This window comes from Dermacentor silvarum, chromosome 4, assembly GCF_013339745.2.
Source record: "Dermacentor silvarum isolate Dsil-2018 chromosome 4, BIME_Dsil_1.4, whole genome shotgun sequence".
In the NCBI taxonomy this organism is placed as follows: domain Eukaryota; kingdom Metazoa; phylum Arthropoda; class Arachnida; order Ixodida; family Ixodidae; genus Dermacentor; species Dermacentor silvarum.
In genome coordinates this window covers 144,587,138-144,605,865 of record NC_051157.2, presented here as the reverse complement: position 1 = coordinate 144,605,865, position 18,728 = coordinate 144,587,138, and the positions used below count along the sequence as shown (strand labels likewise).

At 48.3% G+C, this 18,728-nt stretch overlaps 1 protein-coding gene across 1 annotated transcript in view; it reads right to left on the bottom strand.

Moving 5' to 3' along the window:
* Positions 1-506: 506 nt before the first annotated feature.
* The window catches only part of LOC119448966 (membrane metallo-endopeptidase-like 1), a 65,546-nt gene continuing 47,324 nt past the window's right edge, over positions 507-18,728 (bottom strand). The window contains exons 4-5 of the mRNA XM_037712169.2: positions 5,651-5,833; positions 507-695 (exon numbers count right to left, since the gene is read on the bottom strand). Coding sequence (XP_037568097.2) covers positions 507-695; positions 5,651-5,833 — 372 coding nt within the window. The remainder of the gene's footprint in view (positions 696-5,650; positions 5,834-18,728) is intronic.

The following is an 18,728-nucleotide window of genomic DNA, read 5'->3' as shown; positions in this document are numbered from 1 at the left end:
ATGTAGTGATGTAGTCTGTTCTGCGTGGGGTACGTGTTGATTTGAAGCATTCTGAAGGTGATGGCTTGAGGCCTGGTGAGCTTATTGTGAGGTGTGCTGTATATTCTGCAGTCAAGATCAAACTGCTTTGCGATCTCTTATGTGGAGGGAGGGTCCCGATTCTCGCGGGGATGGTCACGACCAGAATAGGTGGCTAGTGCCAATGAAGAACACAGTGAATTCAGTAAGTGATGGGGGCCCATGGTATATGTAACGTGTGCAACTTGGAAACGTAACTGGGAACATTGCGTCACCGTGGAGACGCTTTATTTCGCTCCGTCAGAGTCACAATTTGCATGGAAGCGCACAGTGCAATATAGGAAAAACAATTGACTGCATTTCAAAAAATATAAAAGCTCTACTGGCTCAACTGGCTCACGGGAGCAACGGTGTGAAAGACCGTTGCTCCCGAATCTCCATAATGACGGCAGGTGAAATAAAAAATAAACGTGACGACTGGATTTCGGTCAATCGTAGAACGTGCATTTGTTGACCGGGTTCATTCTGGAGCCCAGCGGACAACTGAAAGCTTCGGCAAAGGGCGCAAAGTTCATGACCGCTTTGTTGCAGTCTCCCCCGTACGTGTTGTGGCTGGCTGATAGAGCGCACGAGGCAGCGCAGGTTGTGATGAAGAAAACCTGATGTTCGGTAAGATTCTGTAAAAGAACATGCACCAAAGTCGTGAGTGCCTCGTAACTCTGGTAATTGGGTTCTGGGTGCAACGTGTTAACCAAACCCTTGTGCATTATCAGGTGTTTAATGAGGTCACTTGGTAGATCAGGCTTTAATGAGATGCCACTTCAGCCTCCATTGCTAGAGATCGAAAAAAAAACACTTTGTGAATTCATCTCAAAATCAGTTGTCTAATTACATTGTAACACAATTTTAAACACAATATTATTTAGATGTCACCGTCGGGCAGATGTGACGCCTTTCATGTAGGGTAGATATAGAGCATGTCCCTCTATGGAAAATCTGTCTTCAAGTATCCTCCCCATACCTCCTTTTAAGGGCAGTTCGCTTGCGACTCACTTGCTGAAACATTCTTCATAATTTTTATTATTATGAATGAAATTGGAGTATGAAGTAAAACCGTGAGCAATGTGTAGAGGAGGGTATCACCATTTCCTGTGATTATTATTATTATTATTATTCACATTATTATTATTATTATTATTATTACTTCTATTATTATTAGTATTAGCCCATAGCAGACGAGAAGATGGCACAACAGAAGAGGCGCCTGAGCTGGCGTGATTATCTGTTAGTATGCTCACAGATGATTAAGCATTCGCTGATTCTTGTTGGAGCCGTGCCTAGAAAGTGTCCATCCGGAATAAAGCGATATCTTTGGTATGGTGGCTAGATTGGTAGGTGTGCCGACCGGCGTAGTTCACTGCTTCTCCGCATCATGACAGCTGGAGTGGCGCTGCGGTCAGAGGTTTGCCGTGAAGCGTGCGTCGTCTGCTACTGAGTGTGTTGTTTTTGCGCGCCTGTTATATTTAAGATAATGGTTTTTTTACAGTAAAACCTGAAAGAAAATGATTAAATTATGTTGAGAGAGTGCTTAACAGTGCGATGTTTCTTGTTGCAATGAGTAATTTTCAAAAGCGGTCATTTATATCGTCTGTTAACACGCTCACTTCACGGAGCGCTGTGCTCGCAGTCACGATAGTTCTCCTAGTTCTTGTAATTTCCTTAGACGTTTAAGGAGCTAAGTGAAGACTGTGGGTGATACTCGTGAATACCAAGCTCGTGAGACTCCTGGACAGAGTGAAAGTGTTCCTGCACAGAAGAAAACAAGCCGGAAGGGCACTAGTTGCTCTGTGCCAAACTGAAAGTTACGCTACAAACATGCAAGCCACGCGCGAAAGAATCATTGGTTTCGATGCACTGAGACCCAGAACTTTCCGAGAGACGTAAGTTTACCCTTCGCCGTGCTGAAAAAATGTTTCAACCGCATTAGTCATGTGCCAGTGCCACTTCAAGGAGCATGTCATCGAGCGTATGACAGGCAGGAAGATTGTGCAGATTCCGATGGCGCACATATGTTAGAATGACACTTCATTCGGTGCTACCCGACGCAGCGCCTTACATATTGGCACATGCCGTCACATATGAGCCATCTGCTGTGGCACGTACACGCTTGGGGCTGTTGGAAGAAGAAGAGAACGTTCTTCTTTTGGGGGGTCTGGTTCCAGTAAAGACGTGGACTTCTGGCTGGCTCTGTTGTTTCGCCCGCGACATTACTGGTGGAAGTGCTGGGTAAATGCATCTTCGCTCCCAAGTTTCCGCCGTCACTCTTAGCACCTCACAGACAGCCACTGGTCCCACACCAAGAAGCAGCAGCCGCCTGCAAGGACTACCACCCAAATTCGTTCCCTTCTCGTCAAGACTAGAAATAACAACGCCAACGACCACTACAAACCAGACGAGCCAAACCCACGATGCCCAGTATTCTCTCCCGCATGTTTTTCATGCGCCACAGACACCCAGACCGTTCCATGGAGACACTTTTGAAGATGTTGAAGACTGGCTGGACCACTTCGATCGGGTTGCCAGCATCAACGAGTGGGATGATGTTCGCAAGCTGCGGAGAGTTTACTTCGCGCTAGAAGACTCTGCCAAGACATGGTATGAGAACCATGAGGGTTCCTTTGCGACATGGCACCAGTTTAGCCGACAGCTGCGCGATGCGTACCGCAACGCCGAAAGAAAGGAGAGAGCTGAACAAGCCATCTCTTCTAGGAACCAGCAGCCCATCGAGAGAGTCTCGATGTTTGTCGAGGACATGCTTCGTCTTTTCAGACGCGCAGACCCTGCAATGCCTAAGGAAAAGAAGGTGCGACATTTAATGCGTGGAGTCAAGGAACAGCCTTTCGCCGGACTCGTACGCAATCGACCAACAACTGTGGCCGAGTTCGTGAGTGAGGCAACCACGATGGAGCGTACTCTCCAGCAGCGGTCGTCACTGTACGAACGCCACGATATCACGTCTACTGCGTGCTCTCTTGGGTTCGACAGCGAGAAGCAGGCCCTCGCTGACTTCATACCAAGCGTTGTGCGTGACGAACTGCGGCAACTCCAAGCAGTGGCACCAGTGGGACCCCAACAACCTATGACAGCACTTTCGGACGTCATCCGGAGTGAAATCAGACAGGCGGTGCAACCACTCGCACAACCAAGACCTGAGGTCCCTGTGCTAACATATACGGCGGCATTGAGGGCTCCTGCACCACCATCTACAGATCCCATCATGCGTACAGTGGACCAGGCTACACATCTGTTCCCGGACACCTCTTCGCATCCGCTATCCGGCTGAAGGTACCCGAGCGTACCTACGTATCGACCACCTGATCATTCAAGACAGAGTGCTAATAAGGCAAGTGTATGGCGCTCGTCGGATAACCGTCCGCTATGCTACCACTGTGGCGAAGTGGGTCACGTGTACCGCAACTGCCAGTACCGCCAGCTAGGCCTCCGCGACTTCCATCCCGGCGCGCGGTGCCCACGTAACGCTGAGCGTCCCCGCGAAATAGAAGCGTATCTGACGGGCCAGCGAATCCCATCGACTGTTCAGCGCCGCCAGTCGCGATCACGATCCCCTCGCCGGTCCGTGTCACCTAGCTTGCCCTCGTTGTCTTACGCTCCCCTAAGGAACCGCTCACCGAGTCCTCACAGGGGAAACTAGGAACCGCGACTTCTGGGGGTGAAGTCGCTTTCCAAGGAATAATCCAAGAACCTCCCTCGACGCGCGGACCCGACGACGATCGTTCCGGTTTTTCTGTATTTTCTGACAGTACTAAGATTATTTCTGCCGACATCGCCGTAGTTGTTGATAATCATGCTGTCACTGCCCTCGTCAACCGGTGCCGATTATTCAGTTGTGAGCGGCGCACTGGCATCTAAATTGAGGAAAGTCACCACGCCATGGCAAGGGCCCCAGTTACGCACCGCAGGTGGCCATCTGGTGATGCCAACTGGAATGTGCACGGCACGTGTTCGAATCTGTGCGTCGGCGTTCGCGGGGTCTTTCCTCGTATTACTTGTGTGCTCCCGCCCAATAATCCTTGGAATGGACTTTCTTTGTGAATACGGCGCAATCATTGACTTACGTGAGTTGCTGGTGTCGTTCGAGGACCCTTTTCCTGCTGAAGCTGACAACATCACCCAAGTACCGAAGACCGCGCTACGTGTGTCCGATGAATTTGTGACTCTACCCCCTCGCAGCAGCCTCTTTGTCGGTGTGGAATGTGAGCAGGACGTTCCGCACGCTGTAATTGCGGCGGCAAATTTGGCTTTCCTCCTTGCACAACAAATATGCGTTGCCAGAGGAGTTATTCAGCCTCGAAACAGACAGGCTCACCTGCTGGTCTCGGACTTCAGTGAGGAATACCGTCATCTTGCAAGACGCACCACGACTGCATACTTTGCGGAAATTGCCGACGTCAACGGTCCGACAGTATTAGCTGCTCTTTCGCCGTGTGACCATTCTGCCAAGGCGTTTGCGAGCACTCTCGATGTGAACCCGAGCCTACCATCAGAACAACGGGAAAGGCTTCTGGACGTACTCGATTCCTTTCGAGATTGTTTCGCTACAACGACGAAGGTTAACCAGAGGCAGGTTGCCCAGCATCGTATCATTACCGAATCTATCGAAAGTCCCGTTCGACAACATGCCTATAGGGTATCGCAAAAGGAAAAAGACGCTATAGATTTATTTCGACTATCTGGTGAGATTTAACGAGAATTAAGTCTAGCACAGCAGAGTCTTGGCATTCCATCCGTATCGGAATGCGGACGCAGCGACTGGGAATTAAATGGCAGGGAGATGCGGCGGGTCTTCAGGCAACAAATCGCCAAGCGAGGCGCAAATGCCACCTGTTTACAGTAAGAGATGTAGTCGGTAGAAATGCTCATTAGATAAATTAATTTTGTGGGACCTAGAAATGATCTTTTAAGGCGTGCGAAAAGAATGCAGGTAGCACCATGAGTAAAACTTTTTTTTCTTTAAATTAGAGACTGGCATACTGCCCATAAAAACAACATTGTTTTCTCTGTAGGAACCACCAGACTATATATTGAAGATATTTTCTTAATGGCTGGGATGGGGATTTTCTAGAGAAGCCTTCAACGAGCCTGTAATGTGGACTAGCCTTGCATTAGATTCATCCCAGTTGAAAATTAGGAGGAGGTGTCCTTCGATATCGTTATTGTACTAGGCCGGAAAAGTATGTATTGATCAAGAATGGCGGTGCACCATGCTGATATTGGGGCACTCAAAGTTGGGCACTCAGAGCACATTTTCCAATCCATATGCTCATTGGTGCAAGTACAATGTGTCCAACACAATGGAGCCGAAAAAAATTATACAGATGTAGAAATTATAAAATATCTGTAAGAGCTGAAGCTCGGCTGGAATTTGTTCTTTTACTGCACTAATAGTTGTGTCATTCTAAAAGTGTGCCTAGATGGAGAGTAATGAATGTAATATATGTGGGATATTCACCAAGACAGTGTCAGCCACGTCCGCAAATTGAGGGAGGGTTCACAAGCAAGCTTCGCTCTAGAAACGTCTGCCGGTTATTAGCGAAACCGTACATAACCCTACCGGTGAGAGCAGGTCGTGGTTGGTTCCGGTGTCTTGCAGGAAAGCTGCGTGCGCCACCTCCATTGCCGGCACCTCGGGGAACACAGTTGCATTTTCCCCAAGACAGCCATTGACTCGTCGCTCATATTGTTGCTGCGATTCCTCGCTGAGCCAAGATGAAACAATGCGGCCCTGCGCATCTACCTGCGCGGTATGCGGAGAAGGACGATGAGGGCAGCTCAGGCGAGCATTCTCATTTATTTATTCACACAATACTGCAGATCATGCTTTAGGTCCACGCAAAGAGGGTAGAACATAGAATCATCAAAATCAATAAAAAGGTAGTAAAACATCAGCAGAACAAACACAAAATTTGCACAATTTGTGAAATATGTTATCTCAAATAATTATGTAGTGCTTTTCCGAAGTAATCAGCCGATAGCACGCTGACAGGTAAGGCATTCCACTCGGTGATAGTTATAGAAAAAAATAGAACCCAAAAGCGTTAGCATACGTACGCGAAGTATGCGTTAAGTTATGATCAAGCTGATGACAAGATCCACGTGTCTCTAAAAACGTTATTGTAGGAGTGGGAAAAAAAACCCTACTTTGCCGTGAATTATGTGGTGGAGGAAGTATAGGCGGGCAAACCTCCGTCTTATATGGACTTATATATAGGCATGATATGATTGGTTGTCAGTAATGAAGATGGGGAATAGGTTGTCTTGTATATATTATATATGAAGCGTACATGCACCCCTAAGTTTATGGTGAATAAAACAAAGTTTGCGTATAGCTGATGATTGAATGTGTTCAATGTGGTCGTTGCATTTGAGCTGCGAGTTTAACACAACAGCGAAATGTTTGTAGTTCGTAACTTTAACTAAAACGCTATAATAAAGTAATTGAAGTCAAACGGACTTTTCTTTCTGGTTATTCGCACTGAACATGAATGCCGCTGTGGATGAAATTTTGTTTCGCTTGTTCTGGCACAGACGTTTTGAAAAACGTTTTGTAATTCATATTTTTTTTTCTTTTCTGCATAACAGTTCTCCGAAACAATACTTTTTTTCATTTCTTACGTCACCGGGCGCGAAATGCTCTCCGAAATCGAAACCACTACTGGTCGTAAAATAAGAGCTTATAACTTAATAATAGTCGCACGCTGGAGCAAGCGATTTTCTTTGTCATAGTTACTGGGTAAACTGCTACGATTAATCAGAAAAACAGCCCCAAGAAATATGTATCCGTACTTCTTTAACGTTGTCAAACTCCGCCTGACAAAACATGGGCTAACATACAAGCGGCAGAGCAAATGAAATAAAAAAGTACAAATTTAAAAGTTTGGCGGTACGCTAAACGCGGTGGGAAAGGGAAAAAATCTGACAGCAGCCGTCCCACATTGACTGCCGACACTAATAGTATTAGCATTCAATTAATGTAGCCACCTTGTTACCACCACCAAATTTCGCCATGAATGAGCCGTGTACTCCAGACAGGCTCCTCGGTCACGCTGGATTGTGGTCACCTGGCGCCATATTGCGCTGCGTTCACAGATTCCCCCGTCATTTATGCGGCCTCTGAGATTGCACCGGTTCACGCATAGTAACGCTAACAATGAATCCTTCGCTGTCCGCGAACATCCATGGTGCAACCCTAATACGTCGGGCTGCTGTGCTTGAGGAACCCGAGTGACGTGGGTAAGAATCCGTCCAGCACCAGATACATTTTAAGGACTATTCTCTTAAAGCTGGTGGAGAAACGTCCGAAGTCCGCAGAAAACTCCGCGCCGTTGTCTAGCAACAACCAAGCGACAGCTGCGCACCACTTGGCCGAACCTCGCCTAGCCTCACATGCGCCGAAGCAGTAGCGATGACGTCACCTCGCGTTGCCTAGTAACCGCCGGCGCAGGTGCGCGCTTGCTTCGCCCGACACAGACCAACAAGGTAGTGTTGCACAGACACGGCTCCGCCGAGCTACAGTGGCTAGAATGGGGAAGTGAGCCGAGCGGCACGCAGCGCCTGTAGGGCGCATTGAAGCCGCCGGTAGGGAACGGCAAGGTGGCGCGCGCTTTAGTTGACACGTCGCCCGATGCGAGTCGCGCCGGCTCTGCTGCTTCAGTGACGCCGCCCACCCTGACCTGTGGAAAGTTACGTTCGTTTCTTTTTGTGCTGCAGCAAGTCTATATGTGTACTAATGGTGCGAAAACGTTGTTTCGTGTCTGGATGCTACTATCGTACTGCTGCCCAATTTTTGCTCCCCGTGAACTGTCTTAGTTTCTACGATTTGGTCAAAGCTCCCAGAAGTGGCAACTGTGAAGGGAGCAATATGACACATCTCCTCAGCATTGTGGATGCAGACCATGAGCTGGACGCACTGCTGGATAGTGGGAAGGTTGAAGAAGCTTCTCACGTGATAAAGAAGTCCGCAATGCTTTATTTACGCAGTATATCGTGCAGAAGCACACGGACGGTGAAAGCAACAGACGGAACACAGCGCTAACAACTAAGTGTTTATTGGAGAAGAGTATATATATATATATATATATATATATATATATATATCGGATTGTTACCTTGGCGCCTTTCGATTACGAAAGGGCTAGCATAGCCACTCTATCGCCATTTGCCGCTATGCACGAGCGAGAATATATATTGCGAAGCTTTCTTTCTTTTTTTTTTGTTATTGCATATTCGGCTGCGCGCGCGGACGATCGCATTCCACGCAGCGCCCTTACACTGTGGCTGCTAGCCGCCGTCGCGGCCAACGTGTAAGCGTGTGTCAGCGCCACCTGACGGTTTCCTCCCGAAGGGGCACGCGCGAGCCGGCGCGTTCAACACACTTCCCCATTCTAGCCACTGTAGCCGAGCTACCGCCAGCGCTACAGCGCATGCGCTGTGACGTCATCCCGCCGTAGGAATCCAATGTGACAGGGGTGCCCCGACTGGCAAGAAGGACATACCGTTGGACGTGCATAAACGCTTCCGAATTGCCCTCCTACCTAAACATATGCACCCTATCTACAACAAAGAGAGGAGAGCTCACAGGGCTAAAGCTCTAGTAAATAAACTTAAAAACACGCCGCGGCATAAAGTAGCGTACGTGGACGCCGCTTGCGGCAGAGACGGGGCTGCGGTCAACGTTACTAGATTAGCTTCAGTTTGAAAGCTGCGCGGCGGCGCGTGTCCCCTTTCCGTCTCCCGCCGCGCGGTGGCGCTAGTCACACGCTCGGCCTAAAGTCCCTTGATGTAGGAAAGTACCGCCACTCTTTGTACTTTGCCGTCGGCGCGCGACCTCCTCGCCTCCTCCTCGCCCCTCGCGAGTCCCCTCCGCGACAGACGGCCTTGGGCGCGTTTTCCTGCACGATGATTGGTCTCCCGGCCGTTGCGCTTGGAAACGAGCGGAGCTTGCGTTTTTCTTGTGTTTTGCTTTTTCGTTCGCGCCATTTTGCGCCTCAGCTCGGCTGGCTCGGCGTATAGAGAACGTCGCGCGCTAACATTGCACGCTGTTTCGAGCACTGTCTGCTGGTGCTATGCCGTGCTGCTGCGCATATAACTGCAGCAAGAAGCGTGATGATGGCTATGCAGTTTTTACGATACCGCAAGGAAAGTGTGATAGCTTGCGCAAGAAGCAGTGGCTGCAAAACATTGGCCGGAAGAACTTTGTCCCGACAAGGAACAGTGTTGTTTGCGAGGTAAGGCGCCTGTCTTATTGCTCGTATCAAAGCATCCCCTAATGCTGCATTTTTTCAATTCTTCCGGCCTGCTCATTCGCGTTTTTGCTGCAGCAATTTGTACGTTGCATAAAAATGGGTTCTCCTCAGAATGCTGAATATTCTGCTGGGACTCCATCACCTCGCACGTCGTCAACTCTTATTCAATCGGAAATGCAGCACTGTAGATTCTGCTTTCCACTTAACAGATATACCCGAAGATACAGCCTCTCGATCGCACTTTTCGTGATTGTTAGGATCCATTGTCTGTTTTACTGAAAATCGAAATAGCAGCTTGTAGAGGAGCTATTTACAGCTTACTTCGAAGTGTGTGTCAGTCACAAATACAATGAATGCAGGGCCCCAAAAAATAGTGGCAAGTATACCCGTGGTATTGCAGGTGATGAGCTCCAGCTAGTCCACATTTTAAGGCGAGACCCTTAGTTGGATATGTTTCAAGGTGAGCGTTTGAGGTACAGAAAGTAACGTGACCTAATGAAGGCCAGAAGCGAGTCAAATCATGTCCAGCCGTGTATAATAAATTATTAATGATTAGCAAAGTAATTCATGACTGATTAACGATTGTATTAAGGTGTTTAAAGTTGTTGAAGGGGGATTAAGGTTAAATAAGGAGGGCTAGGGTCGATTAAGGAGGATTAAGCTGGATTAGGGTGGTTTAGGGTGGATCAAGATATAATAAGGAGGATTAGGGTGGATTAACGTCGATTACGTGCATGAAGGAATATTAAGATGGATTAAGGTCGATTAAAGTGCATTAAGGAGGATTAGGGTGGTTTAAGGTTGAATAATGTGGATTAAGAACGATAAGGGTGCATTGAGGTGGATTAAGTTCTATCAAGGTGTATGAAGGAGGGTTAGAGTGGGTTAAGGTCGAATAAGGTCCATGAAGGTGGATTAGTGTGGATTGAGGTGAATTACAGTAGATTTTACAAGACTCGCATTCGAGTCTCTTAGGCGATAGCTAAGGACACCTGGTGATCTTTTTCAGTTCTTGAATTTGCTTTGAACTGGGCTGCCATGCATGCGTGAGTGGGTGACGATAATTATGTGGTTGTCTCACGGATACAGGCAATGTGCAGGAGATGTTCACATGATCGCGCACCCTTGCTGTTGATATCGACTTCTAGGTGAAGGCCGGGAATCTTTGCTTTACTAGCGAATGCGTTACAATCATGGTTCTTCGGTTTTGTTCTGTGGGTAAACCTTTTCCATCCATGTAACACGAGCCGATGTCATTGTATCAATGCGCTTTGATTACGAAGGTTGAGCAATAATGATTATGGTTATGATGTAGCAATGCAGGGAATATTATGTAGGCAATAATGTTTCGCACTGCAGCGTATTAGCCACTTGTACTTGTATAAAGGATGTTTTATTCATCCTGCCTGAGTGATTAACTCTTCCGATAAATGTTCTAGCTACATTTCACTGAAGACCAATTTGAGCCGCGCATATTACAAGAACTTGGAAAAAAGAAAGCTGAAGCCCAACGCAGTTCCAACAATTTTCTCCCACCGACCTGTCGTGAAGCACAGGAAACCCCCTCGACAGCGCATGAACCTCGAACTGACAGTCGTAAGTGATTGCTGCTGCTTGCTCCTTGTCCCGCCTCTAATAATTTCAGCAATAATGATCTCGGTCGCTTAACGATGCAGCCAACGACACTATGATTCTTTATGCAGAGCCTGTCGCCACGGCATGCTTGCCCGCAATCTACAATGCGTCGGCAATAGGGCCCCCCGCTAATCAAAATCACAATTTTAACTATCCTACTACATAAACCAATGTTATGTCGGTGTGAACTATCAAAATACCTTTTCTAGAGGCGTTTCGTTTGCCTAAAAATACAGAATGCCTTCTCCCATAGGTATACCGAGTATTTTTTAAGCTTCATTGACACCGACGCCTAAAGAATAATCTGTAAATACCTTTCCTCAGATTCTGTTATTGTGGGTGATGAGTGGCTGCCGGCACCGCTTCATCACACTGAAATTGTGCAACGTCCTATTCAATGCAGAAACCACAGCGCAAAAGCTTTGACATTGAGACAAACACATGGACGGACGATGCTCTCGCCAGTAATTATAAGAAGGCACACTGAATATAATACCTGCGGTGCACATGCGTGCACATACAAGAAAAAACTGCCAAACATAGAGCGATCTGCCACAAGCAATACTAGATCAGATCCAAAAGGAAAGCAGCGTATCATGTGGCAGAAAAAGTAACTGGAGTATAGAACTCGCCTCAAAGCTCCTTTTACATAAGTGTGTGTCATTCATGCGGCTTTAAGATGAAACCAACCTCATCATAAACGTTGCCTTCAGCATTCTCCCTGCTGTTATCACCATTTTTCAAAATACTCTACGCCACTGGGGCGCGCAACTGGCCCAAAATAATGCGCCTCCATCGAATTCTGCGGCCCGTCCGCGGGAGCCCAGGCGCAATAGTGTGCCGTGCGCAGCGCGCGCAGCCGGTGGGCGAGGAGAATTGAGGAGGAAAGCGCGCGCGCGGAGGAGAGTGTCGCTACTTTCAAGATCAAGGGGTTTTAGCTCGGCCCGGCTGCGTATTTACAATTGCTAGTAGGTACAGCGTTTGACCGCTGGCGCCGCGCTGCGCCACTCGCGCGTACCATGTTTCTAGCCGCCGCCGTTGGAACGGAGGAGGCGTTGACGGAGAAAACGCTGGGCTGGTGGTGACTAGCCTGCTGTTGGGATCGGTGGTATTATAAACGCATCACTGTTTTGATGATCCAAATATAATCTCACTATCAGGGAGGGAGCAGTCTACCTGACTGGAGCAGTATTTTTTTATTTGGGGTGTTGCTACGCTGCGCTCCGCAACACCCCAACGACCGCCGCTTCGCGTCGGCGCCCGGTACCACGGCTGCCGCCGTGGCACCGGGGTTCAAACGACCACGCTGGCAAACGAGAGAAAAAAAAGACAAGCGTGATATAAAAAAAGAAAAATTCTACCCCCGGGCGGGATTCGAACCAGCGTACGCATGTTCCCAAAGCGAGCGCCGTAGCCACTCGGCCATACAGCCACGCTTGGAAGCGTTGCATTCATGCGAACCAACCATACGATTGCGTTCGAGCGCCCTCGGCGAAAGAAACCACCTAGAAACGTGGTACGCGCGAGCGGCGCAGCGTGGCGCCAGCGGTCAAACGCTGTACCTACTAGCAAATGTAGTGTTGCGGCCCCGGCTTCGCGGCTCGTCGAAGCACGTTGCGCGAACCGTTGTTGTTGGTGCTGTGGTGATGCGCTTTGTTCATGTGCTTTGTTCTTCACGTTCGAGTCGTCTGACGTTATAAGTGGCGTTGTATCGTGACCAACCGACATGCCGCGTTGTTTCGTAACCGGCTGCAAAAGCGGTTACGATTCTCAAAGATCTGCCGAGAAGCGCCATTTCTCCCGGGCGCCTAGAGATTCTTCATGTCTTCAAGTGTGGCAGCGTGCGATTCCACGACTGGACAAGCAGCTCACAAGCTCTTGCGTTGTGTGGGATCTCCATTTCGAGGACAGTGACTTAGTGAAGGAGTTCGTGCACAACATAAACGGGGACGTTGTTATCATTCCGCGCGACAGTTGGGTGCTCAAGGACGACGCTGTTCCCCGTTTGTTTCCGAACTGCCCTTCATACCTGTCGAAACCGGCGCGGAAACGTAAGCAACCAGCTTTGCGGAGGGCACCTCCCGTTAAGGTGCGCAAAAGGCAAGGTGATGGCGATGTTACAAGCCTGTGCGATGACGGAAGTAACTCCCCTGTGTGTGGAGCTATCGCGTCGCTCTACAACGAGCTCGTGGATTTGGCAAAAACAAACCAGAAAATTCAAGGCTGGTCTCGAAGTTGTTGACGCCAGTGTTGTGTACAAGCTCAAAATGGAAAATGCTGTGCCTAGGGTCGATAAGGCTGTTGTGAACCGCGCAGTTTCACATTCTTTGAGCGGGGATCAAGTTACATCAGACATCTTTTGGGACGTGCTTGATGAGCTGGAGATGGAGAACATCGATCGTCTTGGATGCGTAGAGCATGAGGCTGCCTTTACATGTCAGGTGCTGAATTTTATTATAGTTACCAGGATGCACTTCTACGCTAGGGATATGAATCGCCGCCTTGAGAATAGCGTGAAAGCCGCCGTGGCAAATAAAAAGGCCCGTTTGCTGTAGATAAATGCGTTATCCATGGCCAAGTGGGCGCATAAAATTTTTTTGTAATTTTACAGAGTAATAAATTACTTTGTTGAATCAAAACACAAGCTCTCTTTCATCCATTCGTCCAGACACGTTGGTCCAGACTCCCGAGCAAGCAACGAATACGCGAAATGAACGCGGAGTCTCGTAACTTACGCAAAGATGGGAAACGACATCGCTGGCCTTAAACTATGTCGTCAAATAAACAACTTCACTAAGAGACACCGAAATAACAAATGAGATTGGCTATTTTTGTGTTGAGCAGTTTAACTGAACGTCTAACGCGCAATTATAGCTGAATAGCACGTCAGTCCATACCCTCGCATTGCTCTTCGCATTACCGCAGATGTGCACATCTGCGGTAATGCGAAGAGCAATGCGAGGGTATGGACTAGTTAAGGTAATTTATTCACCATTCCTGAGGTCTCTACCTCAATCTTATCGCGGAGGAAATACAAATTCACGTGTTGCAAACGAAACGCACTGGAACGCGCTCGGAGCAGGCGGCCGCTGACAGCAGAGGCAAGCGAACGCGGTTTTAGGGCCGAGATAAAGCCCCTTGATGTTAGAAAGTAGCGACACTCTCCCCCGCGCGCGCGCTTTCCTCCTCAATTCTCCTCGGATTTCTCCCCCTCACCGGGCCGGCGCGGCGCTGAACCCTCCAGTGGCTCGCTGCAGCCGCATTAGAATCAATGCGCGCGCTTGTTTATTCGGCCCTTTCAAGCGTTGTATGGGAATTCATCCCTTGTGAAACTGTCATGACGAAAGTACGTTTCCGATAGAACGTCGTGACATTTTTTTTTTTGAGGACGCTTCGATAAATACAAGCGGAAGCGCTCCGAAAAAATGAGTACCAAGCAGTGGCTGAGCTGTTAACCTCTACGTCGCCACTTGGATAGTCCGTAACGCGGAGGTGTATTGGGTGCATACAATATAAGCAGCGTAGAGTATAAACTAGAATTTGGTTCACAATTTTCGCTCTTAAAATGCTCAGAGAAGGTAACCAAGAAGAAATGTGATAGTTTAAAGTGAATTCGCCAAAATGAGTGGGCCAAAAGCCTTTGTACCAATGCCACTGTGCAAAATACGTGCTGTGTTTGCGAAACAGCCAACATGGAACTTTACACACGCGCCTGTATTCCGTCACTATGAAACGACGAGAAATTACATTCCATCACCTCTGGGAGTAACCTAAGTCTCTCTCTCAAAACAACAACAGCAACAACACCAAAGGCTGATTGCTTACACGGAAACTGCTAAGACTGGCACTTGATAATTAACTTACAGACTTCAAGATGGCAAGTTTATCAGAATTGAGGGAGATTATCAGAAGCGCGTGGCTTGTACTTAATGAGCATGCGCGAATAAAACGTAATACCACTTATCTACATATATATTGCGGTTCATGCCTTCGCAACATAAAGTACGTAAAGAAAAAGAAATGCTCGCAGTATTGAAACTTTGCAAAGATACAATAAGCACGCAATAAGAGCAAAATTGTTCCTTGGCTTCACAAGTATCAGGCGCAAGGATCACACGCACACAAACACACGCGCGCACACACATACACGCACACACGCACGCACACACACAAACACGCACACACACACGCACACAACTACAAAATATGAGTTACAGGCATTAACTCACAAATTACATACATTTCAAAACTAACGCACGCGCGAAAACACAAAAAGCTTTGTCACGGCTCGAAGAGTCACCAAAAATTTCAGCCGACTCACTTTAAGAAAAAAACTATATGCACAGTTATCGGTGCTCTGTATTGAACTGAACGAAGAGTCCGGCTATGCGAAGAGCATTAAAATCTCCATGCAACTTCATCCACAAATATGAGGAAAGCTGCAACATTCACCTCGCAAAGAACAGCGTGCTTAGAAGGGGCGAAATCCCTTCTCCCGATGTTATGGAGCCACTGCTTCCGACGCACGACATTCCGTTCAGCTCGGGGGATATAAAATAAGGCTTGCCCTTTCTCTGACCTGCTGCTGCATTGAAACGCGCAGCAGCAAGGCATTTTCATTGAGAACGAAGCTCAGATTCCTACGAAAGGATGGAAAAACTTGGGAAACACACGTTCGGAGCGGCAGGGCGACCACTACTTGGACTGCTCATGGCGAGCGGGAGAAACTAAAGGCGCGCGAAAGCAAGTTACGCGCAGTTTTCGTGACGTCAGGGTCACCTGACGGGGTAGTCTCGCGCGCCGCAGCCATTCAGCGTGGCGGATGCGCTGCCTCCGCGAAAGAGGGGGAGAAAAGGAGGAGGTTGACCGCGCCGGCGAGGGTGTTGCGGCGTAGATCAAAGCGTGTCGCTACTTTCTAACATCAAGGGGCTTTAGGCCGAGAGAGGTGGCAGCGCCACCCCGCGAGAGGAGACGGAAAAGGGACACATTCGCGCGCGCGGCTCGGGCGGAGCTTGCAAACTGAAGCTAATCTAGTAACGTTGGCTGCGGTATCGACGGTGGTAGATGGCGACGGGTGCGTTCAGATAGCGTGCTACACGTGCACGAGGGACGCCTGTACAGCCGAGGAGGTTGCAGTAGCGCTCGCTTGTGCGGGTACAAAAGCGGAAGTCATAGTATGCGATAGCAAATTAGCTATCCGAAATTTTAGCAAAGGGCGAATCTCGGAATATGCCCTCAAAATTCTACTCAAAAACCCTCCTAGTAGAGACATAACTTTTATTTGGGTTCCAGCCCATGAAGAAGTCGCGGGTGACGAAGCCGCTCACGAGCTCGCCCGAGCACTCTACAACCGGGCAACTCTAGAGCAACCAGTTCCAGGGATAAAAGATAGCATCATCACGTACAGGGAAATTGTAGATCATTACAAAGCCGAAAGAAAATCTTTCCGCCTCCGCATCGGTCTCTCTCTCTCTCTGGAGGACGCTCGGCATTTGGCGGCGCCTCCAGGGAAACAATTATACATCACCATATTGGATCTACTTAACTCAGGCGAGGGACTATAACGACGCCCTCTGCAAAATTTGTAAGGAGAAAGGTACGTTAGACCATGTAATATGGGAGTGTGCTGGTTCCCCAGGGGCCAAGGAAAACATTGACAGTAGAGAAGCCTAGGAGGCCTTGCTACAGAGCTAGGCTGAAGACGACGAGAGTCGAGCAATCCGCCTGGCCGTTGAGGCCGTGAAGACTCACCGTCCTCAACGCGCGCGGACTGCTTCGTCCTCCCCCCTTCCCCCCCCCCCCCCTCTACCTACGTGTAGGTTAAGAGGCGGGCACCCCAGCTCAGTGGAATAATAAAGTTTTCAATCTATCAATCAATCCTCCACTGCGTGCCGCCCGTACACTGCGCATAGCTATCGCCCAGTGTGCATGCGCTTGGCTTCGGAGTTTGTCATAAAAGGGGCTGCGCTTAGTCAACTTTCGCTAGTTATCGAGCGGCTAGTCTCCAACGCGTTTGGCGTCGGCAACCACCAGCGTTCTTGGCATTGTGCCAACCTTGGTTACCCTGCTTGCGTTTGTGGGATGCCAGGAACGCTGTCACTCGTAAGCGCCGACGCGTCCAGCGCTAGTCACGCGAAATGTTGCGAAAGGGAAGGTACCTCCGAAAATTATCGTTCGAGAATACCTTCCCTACATGCGTAGTTAAGTTCAAACAAGTTAGGACCTAGCAGAAACTAAGTTAATACCTAGCAGTAGCATTCAGTAAGAGTTGAGGATCGACAATTTCGCTGTGCCTAACCTTTGCACGACCGAGTGCAAACTTCCCCGTTTTTTTTTCGTTGAAGAGCGCGTAAGCAGGCTTAGCAGGTAGTGTGTCTGAAGTAAGCTAACAATGCCAATTGCATTAAACATATTGGCTTAGCGTCCTAGAACAGACTTCAAACGTGTTCAATCAGATTACAGCGTTAGCGCATTAGACGCATTACCGTTTTCACAGTGAAATTTCATATCTGTAGGATAGATAATGGCAGATGGATCAAGGCTGGTGAAAGATATTGTGTAAAGTTTTGTTATCAAAGTACGAATATATAATGCGTTGAATAGAGAATATTTCTCAACTGCCCGCCCCATGCGAAAAGTGACTGCTTCTTTCAAGAGCAGGAACACCAGCTTGAAGAAAAAGAAGGCATTTTGCGACATATTGTTTCAACTGTTTGTATGTCCTTCGTTACTGCTGGCACTCAGTATGACACACTCCATCTAGACCACCGCGACTTTCTAATGCGTAATAGGTATTATAGAAAATCATGTCAGCCATCCCGAGTGTTCTGCTTCCAAAGATACACCAATCGGCTGATTGGTACGGTAAATGACAGACATCCGCACCGTATCACGAATTACGCGTATGAGCAACCGCGCAGCGAGGCCTCACGTAATATTAGGATTGCTGGTTGTAATAGCTGCACCTTCAGGCATTTTTTAAATCATAGTTCAGACACTGCCTAAATCATAATTGAGACACTGCCGGCTTCTCTGAGCCAACAATGGCAGGAATAGGTATACAAATGAATAGGACAAAGAACACATTAACGAAGTTCATTTTGGTCAGAGACAATTAAAGGGACAAACAGTTACAAACAGCACAGAGAACACACACTTGTTGAAATAATACTTTGATAGCGCAAGAAATGTTTGCGAAGAACCACTTCATGATTCTATATAAATCATGAGCGTGCGCAAAAGGGACATTTTTCGAAGCAAAAAGTCAAATTACAGACGTCAAAACAAAACAACTGTATAAGATGGCCGAAATCAAAATATCAATGCAATGTTTACACCACACTACAACCTTAACTGACGGTTTTGGAAGATTTAATTGGAATTAAATACAAGTATTTCACACAAAACGATCACCGAATATAGATGAATATATGAATATTGTGTCACTTCTTCGTTGGCTGCACATGTTCATCATCATATCGGCTTCTTCGTCTTCATCGCTTGTGGGGACTCATCTTGAGACTGATCTGTGCCTTGAGTGTGATCGGTCCGCCACGTATTCGCGGCGCATTAAAGGTCGTGTTAACGCTACGTCGCAAGTGCTGGAGGTTGCTCCTCGGTCCCCCGTCCTCTGCTCGTCCGCTCTACCTCCTGGAGCTTCGCTCAGGTCGCCGTTTGTGCCAGCGGTCCGCCAACATGCCGCAGGACGAGCACTCTGGCACTTCTACGTCTACAATATCGGCTCCGCCTGCC